This window comes from Nymphaea colorata, chromosome 5 (assembly GCF_008831285.2).
Source record: "Nymphaea colorata isolate Beijing-Zhang1983 chromosome 5, ASM883128v2, whole genome shotgun sequence".
NCBI lineage: Eukaryota > Viridiplantae > Streptophyta > Magnoliopsida > Nymphaeales > Nymphaeaceae > Nymphaea > Nymphaea colorata.
This window is the reverse complement of record NC_045142.1, coordinates 4,369,803-4,389,940: the sequence shown is the minus strand read 5'-3', so window position 1 is coordinate 4,389,940 and position 20,138 is coordinate 4,369,803. Positions and strand designations below refer to the sequence as shown.

At 36.0% G+C, this 20,138-nt stretch overlaps 2 protein-coding genes and 1 pseudogene across 3 annotated transcripts; 2 read left to right on the top strand and 1 right to left on the bottom strand.

The window, feature by feature from the left end:
• Positions 1–1,729: 1,729 nt before the first annotated feature.
• On the bottom strand, positions 1,730–4,436 carry LOC116254546 (60S ribosomal protein L35-like). Its single transcript, XM_031630000.1, has 4 exons — positions 4,306–4,436; positions 4,018–4,153; positions 3,709–3,865; positions 1,730–1,970 (listed from the first exon to the last, which is right to left on the bottom strand). Exons 1-4 carry the CDS (start codon positions 4,307–4,309, stop codon positions 1,896–1,898), a joined length of 372 nt encoding a protein of 123 aa, XP_031485860.1. The 5' UTR covers positions 4,310–4,436; the 3' UTR covers positions 1,730–1,895.
• Positions 4,437–5,063: 627 nt separating this feature from the next.
• LOC116254545 (caffeoylshikimate esterase-like) lies at positions 5,064–10,115 on the top strand. 2 transcript variants are annotated; one of them, XM_031629997.1, is made up of 10 exons: positions 5,067–5,138; positions 5,225–5,257; positions 5,358–5,451; positions 5,535–5,567; positions 6,423–6,569; positions 6,656–6,786; positions 7,121–7,258; positions 7,392–7,490; positions 9,638–9,920; positions 10,027–10,115. In XM_031629997.1, the coding sequence occupies exons 1-10, from the start codon at positions 5,124–5,126 to the stop codon at positions 10,077–10,079; spliced, it is 1,026 nt and encodes a 341-aa protein (XP_031485857.1). In that variant the 5' UTR covers positions 5,067–5,123; the 3' UTR covers positions 10,080–10,115. The 2 variants fall into 2 exon arrangements, with proteins under 2 accessions (XP_031485858.1, XP_031485857.1); XM_031629998.1 differs by having other exon boundaries at positions 5,064–5,451; positions 5,528–5,567.
• A 580-nt stretch (positions 10,116–10,695) lies between these two features.
• On the top strand, positions 10,696–15,822 carry LOC116254390 (caffeoylshikimate esterase-like; annotated as a pseudogene).
• Positions 15,823–20,138: the final 4,316 nt, after the last annotated feature.

Here is a 20,138-nt window from a genome sequence, read left to right as displayed (position 1 = left end):
CGATGTTCGACAACCAAACGTTTCTTAAATGAGCAATATAGTGGAATTTTAGTTGCGCCGAGAGGCGAGACCTAAGCATTACATGTGTTTGTAAAAGGTAAAGATAGTTATAGAAGTTGTTTCTGCGTATGTAATTTAATGTGTCATTTTAATGATGATAAAAAAAAAAACCGACAAAAAAAAAGATTTGGAGATAAAAATAAAATTTGTCATCGTTATGACCATTGAATAATAAAAAAACACATAAGTATTATCTCATACATCTCTCTATTATCTCGTTGTCTTATAAATATTTTATCATTTCATATACATTATTTCATACTTATGTTTAGCATTATCTCAATCTCATAAACATTATCTTATATTGATGTTTGACATTATCTCATACAGTTTTGTTATCTCATAAATATTATCTCTTATTTCATACTTATATATTATCTTTCGCACATACATATACAATGTACATTATTGATAGTATGGTACACGTCTAACATATGCTCATTACATTCACAAGACGGAATAATCTATCAACCAAAAACCAGATTGACGGACCATGTCAATGATAATCAACTTGTTTTGCACTTGTCAAGTTCGTTCATGATGCAAGAAGAGAAAACATGGAACCGTTTGCCTGATTTAGACTACGTTAAGGGAAGTTTCTTCGAGTAAAGCAAGTTATGTTAAAAACCGGTTGTCATCAATTTAACGCCGTCAAAAGTAAGACAAGCCAACACTAATGATGATAAAGCTATGAAAAACCTTGAGAAGTTTGCCAGTACATGTAATAAATATACTTGAAAAAAAAACGTCAATGATAAAAAGGATTTCAGTTGTGATGATAAAACTGGCGATTATCCAAAGACGCTATAAAATTACACGGTTCTCCCGGCATACATTCAAAATCTATGGTCTAATATTGGATAAATCAGAAGGTTGTCGATGTTTATCACTACGGTTCAAAGGAAACAACATATTTGTAGATCAGGAGGCTTCAGCAGAAGGGTTCGAGGTGAGGGAGGTCAAGAATGTGAAACTCAAAAACATTTTGCTTCAGATGATATAATATAAAAAATTAATAAAATTCGAAAGTGCATCGGATTCTTTGTGACGGTCTCAAATTAACAAAAAATTTTCTTCAATAGATTGAAACGTGCATCGAGATAGGACGACACCCGCTAGGTTGCCTGCCTTCAATTTCTGCCCAAAGTATTCAGACTGGATATGGCTTCCATTGCGTCCCGCTCATTGACAAAAAAAAAATATAACCATACTTCATTTAAATTTTCGAACGCAATTGAATCACAATATGTGTGTAAAAAAAAACCCTGAACAACGTCCCACTCCCACCCTATTTTTTTATTCAATGCAACTGCTCAGTTCGAATTCAGACCAACCATCAGATTATGTTTGAACTATTAAAACGACTGCTCTCATAGCAAGTGTTCAGACTGGCCAAGGAATTTTAACAAGACTACTTTTATAGCAAGAGTTAAGAAGGCTAAGAGCACCATCCACCTGGCTGCTAGGCCTGAACGAAAGACCAAGCTAAAGGTCAAGAGTTCACAATATATTTGGGTACATCTACCTGGTCATAATCTGATAATATGCTCACTAGAGCTTGTCCCATCCCCATCCAAAATATAGGGAGACTTGAATAAAATTCCATGGATCTACGACTTATGAAACCATAACAAGTCCAACTAAAACACGTGCGTGTGGAAGAGAGAGATGCAGAGAGACAGCTTGATATAAATGATGCAAACGCAACGGTTCAACACAGAACAAGAAAATATCACGGAGGAAATCCAAAAAACTAACAAAATCAATTCCCCAAAATTGGAAAATAATTTTAGTTCATCTAACCAAAAGCAATTACTGGCTTGATTTGGCTACATCTAAGCCTTGATGGCATATTTCCTCAACGGAAAATATTTTTCCCTTTTCTTTTCGCGTTCTGTCTTCAAAGATTCCTGCACAAGTTCGGCAACAATTGTCGAATTAGAAATAAGAAACAGATTTTTGACCATCAAGCAGGCGTTGAATACATTCTCATTTTGATAATCAACCTAATAATCGGCATAAGCTTCTGAGCTTGCATGAAAGAGAAACATCACAACATGGCATGGTTGTGTACATCACTAAGGAAGCAAATAGCCTGACCATATCCTACTAGGCCACCATTCCATCCCTATGTCATGGCCAAGTAGACATATTAAAGGCCTCTATAACATCCATGCAATTTTCAAGTTGCAAAAGTAGGATGCACCCGACCTGCAAAAGATGGTTTAACGGAAAGTTGGAGAAGACAACAGACATGGAAGCTTTTCCAAGTGATCAAAGTTCAATTCAGGAGTTATATCTCCCATTAGGAAGCAGAGAAGAGACAAGCAGAGTATATATGCACATGTATGGTTCTCAAAACAAACGTTAGCTACTGTAAACACACTGCCTCAAGCATAACTTAGTGCACAACATCAACCATTATATGCATCACAGAGCATACAAGCTGCATTGCCACTAAAAGCTACAGCATGAATCGTATTAAGCATCTGAATATCCATATATTGTGATCACGATATTCTGCACCTAAACATTGGCAAAAACAGGATTCAACAACATTATCCAGAAATCTTGAAATTCAAAGTTTTTTCCATCATGAGATTATGTAGATGGTTCAGGACAGTGACGCTGAAGAGCCTTGGTAGTTGATACACAAAAATATGGATCACTGATGATGGTTTGAGACTCGATATGAAAGCCTTGGGAACACACGGCAGCACTAGTAACAAAGGAATTTTGACTCCTACCACTAGAAGACTGATTCCTGTGGTTTGAAATCGGGATAACTAGTGATGAGAATCCTGATTCACATAGAACGCTAATTGGAATAAATGGGAATTCACATTTCAAAGAGAATTGTCTTTCCATATAGAACAATTGCGAATTCTGCAAAAGTCAGCTTTATTTCATGTATATCAAGTATCTCTTAATACGCAATTGCATATAATTGCCTTCCTCCTAGTCTACTGCTTTTCCAGTGCTCTAAAGGTTTGAAATCAGTATCATCGGCCAAAAGTCCAATTCCTACAAAATGGTTTTGTTATATTGTGTTTTGGCAGCTGTAGAGAAACTAAAGTAGTACCCAAATTCCAGTCACCAGTAACTGAAGAAAACATGGCTTCGTGGGCTTACTGCTGATATGATACCAATGAGCATAAAACAACATCGCATAGGTACTACTGCAGACATATAACATAATAAAGTTTCTTTAGGACAGTTTCTAAATTTCAAATACCAGTTGGAATTCTAAGGCACGCCTTCCCCAAAATGAACCAATTCACTAAATATAAACTACTACATATTCTCTGCGTATACACCTGGAAACAAAATATAAGGAGCACGATATACGATATTTGAACAACCGCACAAGTGAAAACAACTTGCATCTCTTTGAGAAGTCATCACCCATCGTCAAAAAACATAATTTGATTGTCCTTATACCAATTCATCATAATATATGTAAACTACATAAATTCCACAAATCAGCATGCGTTAAGAAACTCCCACACGCTGGAATGACGATAGTGCATAGAATGAACACACGGACATACAATAAGGACTCCTTGATTTTGTGTGGAAAATACCAAGCTAGAACCACCAACGAAACGTAAAATAGAAATAGGTGAAAAGTAAATAAATAATACCAACCTGATGCTTTGTGAGGCGTCGTCTGATAGCACGGGTCTTCTTTGGCCTCAGATCGAGTGGAATGTACTTCTTCTTCTTGTACGCCTCCCGGAGCGCGGCCTTCTGCTTCTGCGAGATGACAGTCAGCACCTGTGCGATCGACAACCTCACGACCTTTCTGCATTTCCAAAAACAACGAAAACGTAAGCACAAAAAAGCAAAACAAAAGGACTCAATCAGAGACTTTAGAGAAGTGATCTCAAGGAAGAACAGAAGAAACCCTAGGGACGACGAAAAAACAACAGATACAAGAGGGGGCGAAAAGCATACATCTTGGAGAGCTTGTTCGGGGCGCCGCCGGTAACCTTCGCGACACGGAGCAGAGCGAGCTCCGCCTTGAGATCCTTCAGTTGGTTCAGAAGCTCCGTCTTAGTCTTCGTCCTGAGCTCGTGAACCTTGATTCTCGCTATCAGAGGAAAACGAGAAGAAACCAACAGAGATTACTCAAAAATGCTAAACAAAAAAAAATGGAGGAAATGAAAACGCGTGAAAGAAAAACAAAATTTCCATTCCATTAAATTGAAAAGGATTAGAAAACTCCGAATCGGTAAAGCTCACCCATGGCGGATTCGAACGCTGCGGTGGAACAGATTGAGGACGACGACGAACAGAGAGACCGTGAGAGAAACCCTAATTCCACAGCCACAAGGGCTTTTATACGGGAAAAGAAGATTCACTTTTGACTACCAATTTATGCACTATTTCGAAAAAGTGCTTATCAAGTTTTCCTTGTGTTAATAAGAGCCTTTCTACTTTTCATAAATCATCCATGGTACAGAGCTTCCTACTTTCCTTCCTTTTTTTTTTCCAGTCCAATAAATATTTGAAACAAAATGATTTTCTATTCAATTATGGTTTTGCATTCTTCCTATTAGAATCGAATTTGGAATTTTAAAAACAATATTTTAAAATTTAGATTTGACCATTGATATGTCATATTCGAATTCGATCTTTGGCAATTCTTATAACATTTTGGATTCAAATCCAAATCTGAATTCAAATCCAAATATGCAACCATACATACAAGTTACCAGTTTTAGTAGAGGGTACAACCTAATCTTGGCTGCTCCATTCCTGCTTTGTGGATCACATGACTCGATCCAAACCACTCAAATCTAATCCAAAATTGTATGTCACTCGTTATCAAATCCACCAAAAATAGGCGAGGAAGTTATCAGCTGGCCGCACCCAGTGATCCGCACCGCCATTTCTGGGAGAACAACAAATGCTATCAGAATCGACTAATCCAGACTCGAATCGGTGGCCGATTCAGCAAATCCGCCGCTTCTCCCATTCGATCACAAGTTAAAATTCAATTCGATCGATCGATCAATTTCTCCCTCTCTCTCTCTCTCCCTCTTTCTCCGATCACCAAGATGAGCGCCCGGTTGGTAGGATCCCGGGAAGCCGTCATCTTCGTTTCTGATCAAAACCAGTTTGTGGGTTAAATCTGCTAATTTGGTGTTGTTTTCTGCAGGGAGAACATGCAGCAGATGTGAAATACGAAGGGGCAAGCACCATGAAACCTCAGGATTTCTTGTTTATTTCACTCGATTTCTGTTTCAGTGAATGTATTTTGTTGAGATCATGATCGGCTGGGTTCGTTCCAGGAGTTCTTCATCAACCGGCGAGGGTTGAAGCTCTTCACCTGCAAATGGCGACCCCGGAAACACGAGACGAAGGGATTGGTCTTTCTTCTCCACGGTGATCGCCGTCGTTCCCTTCCGGACATGATTTTTTGTTTTTCTTTGTTCGTGTTTGATTGATTTTTCTTTCCCAGCAAACAGGGTACGCCATGGAATGCAGCATCTCGATGAAAGGTAATTTCTCTCTGCACCCTGAACTCTCTTTTTTTTTTTTTATCTACTGTATATACGAAAATTTAAATCAAATACATAAAAATTTAAAATATGTGACTACAAAATGCCTAGATTAATGACACTTTATAGTGCAGCAACTATTAGAACTTTTAGCAATGGTTTATCGTGCCAATGAATGTTTTGTGTGTTCGTGTGTGTTCAGGGCATCTAAAATGTGCTTGGTATTCACCATTATTCTATTCTGCAACTAATTTTTTAATCCTTTTTTTCATGAGCCAATTAACAAATAATTAAAAATATAAGAATAAAATTCATTAAAAACTAATATGCACATCAGGTTTTTAAGGATTTGGGCATCTTGAGAGTTGAACCTATGATAATCAACTTTGAAAAAAATGGCCCAAAGTGTTGTCACATATATCATGTACGGATATTATATGGCGATAAATTTCTTCAGTATAATGCTCCAAAGTTGCATATCTCGAGAAAATTGATGTAAATTTTTAAAAATTTAAAACAATTAATAAATCCTAAAAATTATAAAAAAATAAAAATTAATAAAAAATAGGAAAGAATGTTTTTAATACTTGCTTTTTCATGTTTTTTTTATTTTGTGATGTGTTTTTTTTAAAAAAGACGCATCAAATTGCCGTTTTATACTGGTGACTTATTTCTCGGGTATTATACACATTTTTCGAATAATACGCATTTTATGCGACAAACTATGCTACAAAGTCAGAGATTAAGCTGCGTTGCCAAGTTTTGACATCAGAATGTCTCATCTGGTATTTCATGTTTCAAAAAGCAATGTCTCATCTGGCCATTGCTTGGTCACACATATATTCGGCGCAACAGGTACAGGCATAAGATTGGCACGAGAAGGGATGGAAGTGCATGGGATCGACTATGAAGGCCATGGGAAATCATCAGGACTCCAGGGATACATCTCCAACTTCGACGACGTTGTCGACGATTGTAGTGATTTCTTCACCAGCATCACCGGTAAGCGAAGCGAACCAAAACAAACAAGCTCTCCCAAATGGGGTACCTTATGTATATCTTGCTTCTCAGTATCTTGGTTTTCCTAGAGAAGGAAGAGAACAGGAACAAGTTGAGGTATCTTCTAGGTGAAGCCATGGGTGGTGCAGTGGCCCTTCTTGTGCACAAAAGGCAGCCTACTTATTGGGATGGTGCAATTTTGGTCTCACCCATGCTCAAGGTCTAGTTGCTGCATGCCAAGATCTTGCTGTCTTTGAATTCATTCTTTTTTTTTTTTTTCTGGTTTAAGTATTTAATGCTTAAGTGGTGGGGTGGATTTGTTAATAGAAACAAAAAAACAAAATAATTAGTTTTTGATTTTGCTTTCATTAATTGAAAGATAAATTTTTTTAGGGTTTTCACTTATATATGAAAGTATTTTAAGAGTAAATTCTAAAAAATGATTGTATGATGATAAGTTTATAAGAAATAACTAAAACATAATTGAATCATTTTTACAACATCGATGATGCGGAAATTTGATGGATATCATCTTGGGATTATTTTGTGGGCAGGTAACTGATGAGATGAAGCCAAATGCTTTCGTTGTTGGGGTTTTAAATAAGTTAAGCAAAATTATGCCCACATTGAAGATTGTTCCAACTAAAGATATCATCGACGTTGGCATAAAAGATCCCAAAAAAAGGGAGGAGGTAAGTTTTAAAAACAAATAAAATAATAAATATGCTGTTAGTAAATTTTTGGTTGATTAATATTATTAATTATGTACAAAAGCTTACATTAAAATTATAAAACATGATGCTGATATACCTTGGCAAATGTTAGGTTAGGACGAATTCTTGTTGCTATAAGGGAAAGCCGCGTTTGAAGACCGGATGTGAACTCCTCAAAGTGAGCATGGAAATGGAGAAGAGTCTCAATGAGGTAAGAATGACACTTCACCTGCATCAGTCTACACATTAACTAAAAATATAGCAAAGAAAGACTAAACAGAAATAACACTTAATACTCACCATCCTAAACTATTGTATACAAAAAGAAGGCTCACGATACAAACAAGTGAATATGATTATCTAAGAGGTTTGAGATATTTAGTCAAAAAAATGCTTTTGTAGGTACAATTTAGTGTTTATCATTTCTTGTTCATCATCACATGTCAAAATAATGTCATCCATACAAACCACCATAATAACTATCCATTTGAAACTCTTTTTTAAGAATAGTAAATGGTCTGAGGGAGATCTTTGGAACTTGTATCTAGATAAAATATCAAACAATTTATGGAACAAAACTTGTGGAGTCTGTTTTATGTCATATATAGTTTTCTTCAGTCTGCATACTTTTCCACGCCTCTCTCTACCATTAAAATTTTGGTGGTTGCTTCATATATGTTGTTTCAAACATATCTCAATATAGAAAACCATTTTTAACGTCAAGCTGATACATGCTCTCTTCATAATGAACTACTACTAAAATGACAAGCCAAATAGTGTCTAATTTGGCGACTTGAGAAAAAATCTCAAAGAAGTTTACTCCATATGTCTGTGTGTCTTTTTGCCACCAACTTGCCTTTGTACTTTAAATACCCACTTGAAGCTAACAATGTCACTGCCACTCAGGAGGTAGATGTATTAGATCCCAGGTCCCTTGAGAAAGCAATGTATCTAGTTCTTCTTGCATAACCTGTTTTCACTTGGGACCAACAAGTGCTTGGTGATCATTTGTTGGAATAGGCACAACAGACATGAAAGCAATAAAATTCTGCATACATTTTCCAACATAAATCAGTAGACACAAATTTGGAAATAGGATGCAGAGTTCATTGTCTCTTTTCTTTTTGCAAAGCTATAGGAGAACCTGTAGAGCAGCCAAGAACTTCATTAGCCTTATTAAACTCATAAGGGAGATTTACTTTTTGCGAAGGAACAGATGGAGAGTCATAAGAAGGGAGTTGTCGTCCCATGTAAACCTATGGAGGATTAACAAAGCGAGGGGTTGACTGCACAGGAACAAACGAAAGGACACAAGGAAATGACTCTAATGGAATATGAAGCTGGGATGAGCTAGACCTTTCAGTATTCTCGAAGGATAAGTGATGAAAGAAGTAGCATTAGTACTCAAAGAATGTGACATCCACACTAACATAGTCCCTTTGGAAATAAGATCAAAGTATTTGTACTTCTGACTTTTATGATATCTCACAAATACACATTTGATTGCTTCATCCCCTAAATATACAAGCCACTAGTAGATATCAATATTTTCTCTCTGTCACCCTCATTTTGCTGGAAAGTACAGGGGCAAGTAAATCGAGGACAAATGGGTCTAGTTCATGTAACTTGAACTTGATTAATTTACAAGCTTGAGTTTTCAGTTAAGCTTGAGCTCGACTCATTTAACAAACAAGTAGAACTAAACAAGTGAGTTCGAGTCAAGCTCGAGGTGGCTCGACTCATTACACAGACCTACCAATCATTGTAGAGATATTACAACACTTCAAAAGTGTATCAATTGTAGGCATCACTAATGAACATACTGACAATAAGCATGCAACCCTATAATCATAAAAGAATATTGTATACCAACTAAGATAATATAATCCTTTGAACTTAATAACAAAAAAAAAAAAAGTGCACATCTCTCATACTGAGAGATTGCTTGGTGTGCCCTAGATCATATTCAGTCTTATCTAGCCTTAACATATTCAATCCCTCTGCATTTAATGAGATGTTAAGCCAAGGCCTATAAATTAAAAGCATGCTTATCTTTTGTTATGGTTTATAGCCTTTTGAATGTGGAACGAAATCTAGCGACAAAGTGGGTTGAAATCCACTGCATAGAGCAGTTGGATGGTCAGTTTGGAGACAGTTGGCTTCTTGTACTTCAATGGAGTTATAACGAAGAAAAGCTTGCCTCTTTTATGTTTGGTGTGGACTTCTTATTATTATTTCTTCAATTCCCCTTTCACACATCATTTTAACTACTGATTATTTCCACATGATAAGAAATGGAGATTTTCATGTAATACTTCATATGACAGGATCTGAACTGCCCTTGCTATGTATGATTAGGTATCACTTCCCTTCTTGATAGTGCATGGTGAGGAAGACCATGTTACTGATCCTTCAGTCAGCAAGCTCCTATATGAGTCTGCACCAAGCTCAGACAAGACCCTAAAACTGTACCCAAACATGTGGCACTACTTGACTTCCGGTGAGTCGCCGGAGAACATCGAACTCGTCTTCTCAGACATAATCAGCTGGTTGAACAAGCAGATTGAGCGGCGAAATTCGCAGGTCCAGATCGAGCTCGGGCACGAAAATGGAAGCCAGATGACAGCATCTCAAAGTCAAGGTTGTTCTACAAAAGAGGACAATTTTGTGAACAAATGATGTGCATAATGTATAGAATGTTTTAGTTTCTTTTGTAACAAGTGTGCTTCTTTTTCTCCTTTTTTTAGGACAAGGAATGCCTCCTCAATCACCAACTGCACATTGGCTGGTCACCAATTGATAAAAGGGTTTGTGGTCTCCTGTGGTTCAGTTAATGTACAAGGACTCCTTTTTGTAGAATTGGAAACACATTATAACATGTTATTTGTCAAACTTGCTTCCAATTGCACCAAATTCCCTAAGATCTGGACAATATAAGGAACATACATCCCATTTATCAGATGTTCCAATATTCGGATTTAAATTTGGATTTGAATGTGAATGAAGAAAATCCCATACCATATCCTAATCCGTATCCGAATTTTGACTGTACAATGAAATCCAAATTTCTCTTTCGAATGTACAACCAAATCCCAACATCAATATTATATATCGAAAACTGACTTTCAAAATGTATGGATATTGGATGTAAGATATTTACTTAAAACTGACTCCCCATTTGAATCTTAATTCAAATCCAGTTAGATATTTATATGTGAATCGGTTGTCAATCAGCCAAAAATATTAAAGAAGTCATTTTTCGAATAAAAAATGAATAAAAGTAAAAAATTTAAGACATATTACAACATTAATAGAAAATAAAAAATGTGGCACTCTTGAATCGGTTCATGACAGCCGGCCGATTCATGCTGATTCGGGTCGATTTTTATAACACTGCTCCATAATAACTGCTTGAGATGATTTGGGTAGGTGAAATGAATTCCCATTCCGAACCAGGGTTCATTCTCTGTGCTTCATCCATTCGTTCTTTAAATGACCAAAACGACCTTCTCTCTTCAAAAATTTACTTGCTGTACTCGTGAATAAAACATTGCTTGAACAAAAGTTCGCACCATCAACCATAAGGATAAAAGTGTCATTTTAAAGAAACATTGCTTTAAGAAGGGGGGGACCCGACAGCTCCTCTCCTGCCGTTGCCAGTGGTCCGGCGACATCACCGGTCACCGATCTGGCCCTCCGGCAATGGTGGGGGAGGAGCTGTCGGATTCTCCTTAGAAGATGAAAGATGGCAGAAGAGGAAAGATGGAAGATGAGAAAGAAGGAGAGGAAAAAAAAAGGAGAGAGAAGATGAAAATATAACGTCAGTTTATATATATATATATATATATATATATATATATATATATATATATATATATATATATAGCATGTTTGGTGAAAAGGTGCCCTCACATTTGTCGTCTTGACATTTTTTCTATATTTTAGTTTTGCCAAAATTTCAACTGCAATGGATGAAAGTAGATGAAAAAATTTAGCCATGTAGTTATGGCAAAAGCATCATATCAAGACGATCTACTTAAAACTTTTTTTTAATTAGTTTATATACACGAGTTAAATTTCCTTAATATGAGACAACTAAAACCTCAAAGTATCCTCTTCAATATAATAAATACTTATCTTTATGTAATACATATACTGCTTGATTTTCATAAAACCTTAGAAAAATCACCTTTCTTATTTCATCATATTAGCATGCATAGATTGTAAGATTTTGGTTCGAAGAATGATTGGATAGAAGAGATACAAGACTAATTTTATGAAAGCCTTAAAAGTTCAAAATATTCTTATGATTTTTGCAAGCTTTTTCATACATACATATATATATATATATATATATATATATATATATATATATATATATAGAGAGAGAGAGAGAGAGAGAGAGAGAGAGAGTAAGTTCAAGCGGATCTAAGCTGGTCAAAAGGTGTAAAAGGAAATCGAAAGAAAGTCACTAAAATAGATTGGATCAAATCTGTCATTTGGTGTCAAAGACGAGATTTATTAACCAAGAAAAGCAGAGGAAGACAGGTCAGGTTGACTACGATTAAGAGCACGTTACTCTATATAGAACACAAATATTCAAGATAGAACTGATATCTCCCACCCACCTTTCCGGACATTCTCGCTCTCTATCTCTCTCTCTCTCGTTTACTTTCTTCTCAATGGTAAGAATGAATTTTGATTGTCACTAATAGTTCTCCTATCCCCATCTTCATTTTTTTTATTATTTTTTTTAATTTTTTATCAATTTTGTTGTGCTTTTTTCCTGTTTTCTTGTTCATTTTGCAGGCAGAGATTACAGGAAAAGTGAAATATGAAGGGGTAATTAAGCACCATTAATCTAATCTACAGCAGAAACAATTGTATCTTACGTTTCGTGATCTGTATTTCCGTTAACAGTCTTCCTTTTCATTTTTCCTTTGCAGGAGTTCATTATCAATCGCCGGGGACTAAAACTCTTCACCTGTAGGTGGCTGCCGGCCGGAAATCGAGAGCCAAAAGCCCTGATCTTTCTCCTTCACGGTGACCACCATCTCTCCTTCCATGCAATTTTTCAACTACCCAACACACATTTCCAGTAACTTCTCGAAAATTTGTGCTCCCCATGATAGATTTTTCTCTGATTACGACAGGTTACGCTATGGAGTGTAGCATAACCATGAAAGGTATCGTCTTTCTCTCTCTAAAATTACACGCTCGAATTCTGAAGAAACTAAAAAATGGAGAAGAATTGACGCGGAAAGTATTGACATAGGTACTGGGACAAGGCTAGCAGAAGCAGGAATGGCGGTGTATGGGATCGATTACGAAGGCCACGGAAAATCAGCAGGCCTGAGAGGATACGTCTCCAACTTCGATGAAATTGTCGGCGATTGCCGTGATTTCTTCACAAGCGTCGCCGGTGAGTCTGCGGAGAAAGCCCCAAAGAAAAAGCAACATCTTATGAACTGATCATTTATGTGATTGAGTTTGGATCTTCTGGTTATGCAGAGAGGAAGGAGAACAAGAACAAGATGAGGTTTCTTTATGGGGAGTCCATGGGTGGTGCGGTGGCTCTTTTCTGCACCAGAAGCAGCCTTCTTATTGGGATGGCGCGATTCTGGTTGCACCCATGTGCAAGGTCTACTTCCATGATACTGCTTTCATTTATACAGTCTTATATAGTTTTGGTGTCAATGGTGCATATATATATATATATATATATATATATATATATATATATATTAAAATCTCAAATCAGCCGGCTACTTTGTAGTTCAATGGTAATTTCTTTTCATGTCACCGGAAAACCATGGTCAAACAATTGGCTGTAGTAAATACACAGCGACCGCTTTTAATTATATGAAATAAAAAAAAAAACAACACCAACTATGTGACTATAAGCTGATTTCAATTCCCTTGTATAAAGATGAATCCAAATTTAGAATTATTATTGTTAGATCTTTTTAAGTTTATTTCTCTTTGTTTTCCAAAATTATTCATATCTATGTTGATTATCTTTTATCATGCCATGCATTTTGATTCAAATGATGCTTTGCCCTTAAAATGTTATTCAAGACGTGTTTGGGTGACAGTCTCAACTAAGTTTGTGAAAAGCCAAGTTCTAAAAAATGATTTAAAAAACGAGTTTAACTAAACTTGAATTTTAGAAAACGACTTCCTTTGAGAGTGGGTCCAAATACCGGGGCAGATTTTTTTTGCTTCTCCAAATCCAGTTTTGTCAATAAATTCAATTTAGATCGGATATCAAACCGATCCATTTTAAAAAACACAAATATTAATATTCAATTAAGAAATCAAATTAAATTTGGAATTTTTAAGAAAGACATCCGGACCGATTCAGATTCAGATTTAAGTAATTACAGCATGGGAGTTGGATTCAGATTTGGGTTCATTTAGGCTTAAATTAGTTTCCAGTATATCCCACATCCATACATTTTGAAAGTTTATCCTTACATATCGTGATGCAGTAGTTCGGATTCAGTTTAGAAGATAGATACAGATGTGAATCTAAAAATTAGATTTGAATTGTACATTCAGATTCAGATCCGAATATAGTATTTTTTTTATTAGTTTTCAGATCCAAATACACAAACATCCAAAAGAGTGGATATAGTAAATGATAAATCCTATTCAAATCTGATCTGTTAGCATCCCTATGACTGTCTTCCACTAAAAATTTCATGAAAACTCAAGTTCTTTTCATTTTTGGTCTTTTTGTCAAATTAAGAAGAATCAAAGCCGGAGGATCTAGTTTTGATGGTCAGTTCAAGCAGAAGCGGAGGGAGGGGGGGCTTGCCCGGGTGACACCAGGATTTTTTTTTTTTTTTACATTGAAAAAATCAATTTTTTTTAGTTTGGCCCGACCGATCGCTCCTCTTGGCCCGACCTTGGCCCGGTCTGCAAATCGTCTTGGCCCGACCCTAGAAAAAATCCTGGCTTCGCCCCTGAGTTCAAGTGATTTTCTGATGAGCTCGCTGATATTATTGTGAGAGTTATTCAATTAGTTGATGATTTGTTGCAGATCTCAGAGGAGATGAAGCCCAATCCTCTAGTGCACAGCTGTTTGAATAAACTATGCAAGATCGGCCCCACGTGGAAGTTGATCCCTACTCTTGATCTAGTCAATGTCGGCATAAAGGATCCAAAGAAGAGAGAAGAGGTAAAATTTTACAGCTTTTTCTTTCATATCTTTTAATTATATAGGCATTAATTTTATCTTTTTTTTAAGTTTTTTTTTTTAAGAATTATCGTATGAAAGGGTGTAGCATAAGTTATCAGCCAAACTGACACGTAAAAGACATAAATGGTAATGTTGTCATTTTTTGATCTGGAGGTTGTCATACTGTAGTTGACAAGTGTACTGTACCCTACCACTGTAGTTGACAGGTGTACCATACCCTATACATAACACTATAGTTGATGAGTTTATCATAACCCACACATGTCCCAATAAAACCAGAACCCCAAAAAGGGAAGGGGTTGTCGTTTAGGTCTTTTCCAATTAGTAGATTGTTAACTTTTTGATTAATTTTTTTTGTGATTATGAATTACAGTTTCGTTCTAATCCATACTGCTATAAAGGAATCCCTCGGTTAAAGACTGGGAATGAACTCCTAAAGGTCAGCTTGAAATTGGAGAAGAGTCTTCACGAGGTGACTAATGCATTTCCTTCTTTTTTTTTTTTACTGAATTTCATATACCAACATGCACAGTTTCTCTTTTATGCAAAGCTCATAAAATAAATGAACTCCATATTTCTCCACTGTGTAAAAAATGTTGATTGGAGATTGTCATTATAGTTAGAACCTTAAATATGATGCTGCGTGGGGAAAAAAATTTGGGAGAAGGGAGTTTCCGACATTAAATCCTCTGTTCTGAGATCATCAATCTCATATGTGAAGCAATCAAACGCTCCTCTAGTGTCAAGAGAATAGTCAGAGGCCAATAGACTCAAAACCAACTAAGGCTGCTAGGACAACTCAGTCCCACGAAAAAGCTCTTTTGGAGAAAATAAAGCTTAGAGCGTGTTCCATGAGGTACTCTTGAGATATCATGTCTCGTGACTAAAGAGAACCAAACAGTGCAGTCAATGCATTTTAACTAAAATATACTGCGTTTGCTGTGTGTGAAGGGAGTGAGGTGTTTGTGAATCTCCATCTGAACTTTCCTTTGATAATGGCTTCCTCCTGATTGCAACTAGGCTTTCAATGTACTTGGAAGGATCTTAACTTCCGCCGCTGTGGTCTGGTTAGGTATCACTGCCATTCTTGGTGGTGCATGGTGAGGAAGACAGAATAACTGATCCCTCAGTCAGCAAGCTCCTTTTCGACTCTGCATCGAGCACAGACAAGACCCTCAAGCTGTACCCCGGGATGTGGCATGCACTGACTTCCGGCGAGCCACCGGAAAACATCGAGCTCGTCTTTTCCGACATAACCGGCTGGCTGGACAAGCATGTGGATCTAGGAAACTCAGGACTTGAAAGAGAATGCAAGGGCGAGGAAGAAACCCTAGTTTAGATTAGAATGTGTTCAACTATTATGCACACAACACTGCATTGGATTGACTTTAGGGTCATTATAAGCCCCACGAGGCATAGTCTAGTTGGGTTGGGTGAGTGGTGCATAGCAAACATAGTTCCCGTTCGTTCAATTTCAGTGGGCGCTATGCTTCTATGTATATAGGAGAGGGCGAGTTTAAAACCAGCACATATGCAATCCGAGATGCTGGGAGGCGAAGAATGGGCACATGGATGGGTCAAGTGGAATCTCTTGGGCCTTGTAATTTTTGCTCAATCTTATTTCGGCCATGTATCTCTGATTTATTTTGCAATGCAGTTTCATGGTTCACTTCTCCATGACCATGTGGTTTTGGTAGTGCTCTTATCATGTTTTTGCTCTCGCTTCCTGTTTCTGTGACTAATATATATATATATATATATATATATATATAGTGGCGGAGACATGAGAGTCTAACCTTTGGATTCGGGTAGGGTCAAACTGAATTTAAATCTAAAAAATACATAGAGTGATTAAAAAATAATATTTTTTTCAATGTAAAAGTTTTTTTTTTCATTGATCAAGGTGGGGCCATGGCCTAGGCGGCCCCCCTCCTCCCTCCCCCCTATATATATATATATGGAAGGCATTCACCCAAAAGACTGGGAAGAAAAAGATAGCAAGTAACACTCATGAGAATTAAATAGGAAGAGCCTACACATTGTCTAGGAAATAGAGCTCGGATTTTTTGGCTAACGAGCATTTGAATTATGGACTCAGGTGTGATGTGGGTAGGGGGTAGAGAAAGGAATTTTTTGTTGTATGTACCAAATTATAGTTTCAAAATTTTAACATGGGCTGAAATATATTTTTTCAAAATTTGTTTATGTAGGTTAAACTAAAATTTTTAAAATTTACATATAAAATTTTAAATTTCTAAAATATGAGAAGGGCCATGGCCTCTGCCGCCCCCTGGGTGTGGGCACTACATGTGGTTGAACCTAGGTCTCGTTTCCCATGACGATGTAATTTTTTAGGCTCTTTTCTTTCAGTGATAATAAAGTATTGCACAATAAATTAATGAAAGTATAAATTTGGTAATAAAAACAATATCAGGATCCAAGTAAGTGGCCCATAGGCTGGTTTCCATGTTAGGTAGATAATACAGGAACTTGTGTTCCAATGTTTCACTAGAAGGTTTTTTTCTTCTTCTTTTTTTCTTTTATGAGAAGTCTGCATTTAGAATTCAACATTTACTCTTATAAATGTTTATTATCAAGCGTATTTTGTTATTTTCAGCCCTTAATATGCAACTATGGATGTCAATGGCTAAGACTCAAATCAAATATACTATTAACCATATCAGCTCTTTTTGGATATTCACAAGTTCAGATTCGAATTCAAATTCAAACACAAACAAAAAAAGAAGTACGATGCGAATTCGAAATCCAATTTCACAATTTGAATCCGATATATATTTAATTTTTACATCCACATCTGAATCTCAATTTGAATTTTGAACCAAATCCGGCAAATTTTTAAAATGTACCAGCATTGGAGATAGAATATTTCTTTGAAATCAAACCCAATCCAATCAAAATTTGAATATGATCACATTTTTCGTGTAGATGAAAATTGATGTTATTTCTTAAATTTAAATATGATGCAATTCCTTGGTTTGATACTCTTTTTAGAACAATTCAGTTAAATATCCAATTAAAATCAGATATATTGACATCCCTACATGTAGGTAAGCCTGGGCATCCAGCTTGAAATGACAAAAATGCCCTTGTAGAGAAGAAGCAAAAACTGTCGTTCGTAGGGATGAATAAGAAAAGAAGAAAAATTTTAAGAAAACAAAAGTGCCCAACTGCTTGAATGTCACTTTTGACAACTCAAAATAAAATTAAACAAAAAAAAAAGTCCATAGTTTTTAAAATCAGAGTCCCTCCAACATGCTTTGAGGATTTAATTGGGGTACTTTTTCGCCATGCACAGTTTTCTTTTAAAAAGTGGATAGTGAAAATGTCATTGAAGAAGGCGATTTTTTTTTCCCCAAAGTTATGTTTAGCTAATGATTAAATTAAATGCTTACTAACTCTTGAACGTATAATCGTATTATATCTGACTGTTTGGTTCGGGCATAGGCACTATATCTGACTGTTTTGATATTTATTAAATATGTATATGACACAACACCATATCCCATTTTGAATTACATGTAATATAAATGGATTTGAATGTCTGTAAAAGTTGGATATCGATTTGGTTTTACATGGAAGTTATTTAAATTCAGATTTGGAGCGTCAAATTATATAAAAACACTTTAGCTCAAACCAGTGGTTCATGAATCGACCCTAATCTTTTTGAGCATTTTGGTAAAATGATGTGTAACAATTTCATTAGCCAAACGACCCGTAATTGTATGATGCTTAAACCATATCAGAAGCAGATATTAGTTATTTAAACTGGGTTTTTGTTGAACGTTTGCCTAAACTAGAACTTTTGGATGATTTTGGCATCAAACAAACACGATAAAGTTCTTTCCAGGATTTTTTTTTTTTTTGCATGCATGCATGCTGTAGGAATGACACAAGCAGTAGCAGTGCAAACGTCTTTTGACCAAGAGGTACTTTGAGTTATCAACTCATCTTTGATGTGGAAATTCCATATAACTGGACCTAGCCGCATGAGTCTTTGGAAGAATTGGTGTGGGCACAGGCCCACACCTAAAGATGTCAACAGATCGAATTCGAATCGGATTAACCATATTTTTTTCATATTCATATATTTTTATTCGTATTCAGACTCAAATAAAAACAACGAAAAGTCATGCCAAACATGTATCTTTTTCTCCACTCACATCCTCGAGTCTCCATGTCTAATGCACAAGATCTTAGAAAAAAGTGGTTAATTCTTATGCTATAACAAAGGGAGCTATCAGTACCACTTATTAAAAAGACCACGATAGCTGTGTATCGATGTTTTATTATTAAATACATATTTTATTTAATAATAAATTATATATTATTATTAAATAAAAATTAAAAAAATTAGTCAGTCTGAATCGAGCTCATTGGAACGACTCCGGTCGGGTACCCATTGAGTACCCAGGCCTGTTGTCCAGGCTTAATGACTTATTAAAAATTTTTAAGAAAGCAATAAGCGATATGTGAGAAATATTTTTAAGAGTGTGTCAAAAGTTTCTAAATGAGCAGGATATATATATATATATTCTTATTCTAGTTTCTAAGCGACTAAAGTATGGATGAAAATGAACATCCTAAAATGCAGTTACTAGCTTCTTAAAGTATGGCACCATGTACCCGAGCCAGCCCCAACATTGGCCTCACACGCTAATGCTTACATCATATTCGGAAATATATTGACTTGGCAACCAGTCATTTAACTTTTGAGCAAGTATACAGTACATTTTCTTACTTTTTGTGTATTGAAGGATGCATCACTGTCATGTTACCCAAAGGTAAAAGGAATGAAGGGTGTTTGCTTGCTCACCGGACAATATATAGTAGCGTTTATTGTTTCTCAATTTCAACCTTTATATAGCAACAAAAGAAGATATACAGGAGTTTCTCGGCCCTATTCATTTGGTTACTGATATTTTATGTTTTTTGTAATTAAGGGTAGAGTAAGAAATTTTTCATGAGAAGAGTTGAATTAAAGATTCTAAATTTTGATAGAGGCTTAAATATCATTTTTCAAAATTTTTATATAAAACAAGTGAATTTTTTTTAAATTTACGAGTAAATTTAAAAAAAAAATTGAGGTGGGGCCAGTGCTCATGCTCTCCTTGGCTCCGCCCTACTTGTAATGTAGTTCATAACTGGTTCAATAATTCATGAATTTTTTAAGTCAATCAAAATCCAAGAAAGGAAGCTTTAATATCATTGCTAGATCATGTTCATCAGAACACCAATTAGGGATAGAGGCAGGTGTAGGCACCGTGTGGGCAATTGCCCCAATGAACTGGCGAAAAGTATGTTTTATTTTTATATTGATGTTTTATAGTAATTTTTCTTTCTTTATAAATTAATGCTCTTGAAAAATTTAAAATTTTATAAATAGCGTCACTTAAACAAAATTTTATAACTTCCAGCCATTGCATGAAACGATGGAAAGAGAACTGCCATAAACGGCTTTATTGGCAGATAAGCATGTCATCCGGAAATAGCATCTTCATCACACAAATTATTTTTGAAAATTAATTTGTTTAACTTAGTTGATAAATGAAAATAGACTGGTTCACCAATCGTTTCTCAGATTCAGTGGGCCTTTCAGGTCCGACTGTGGCGGCCACGTCAGTTAGTGAGAACTGA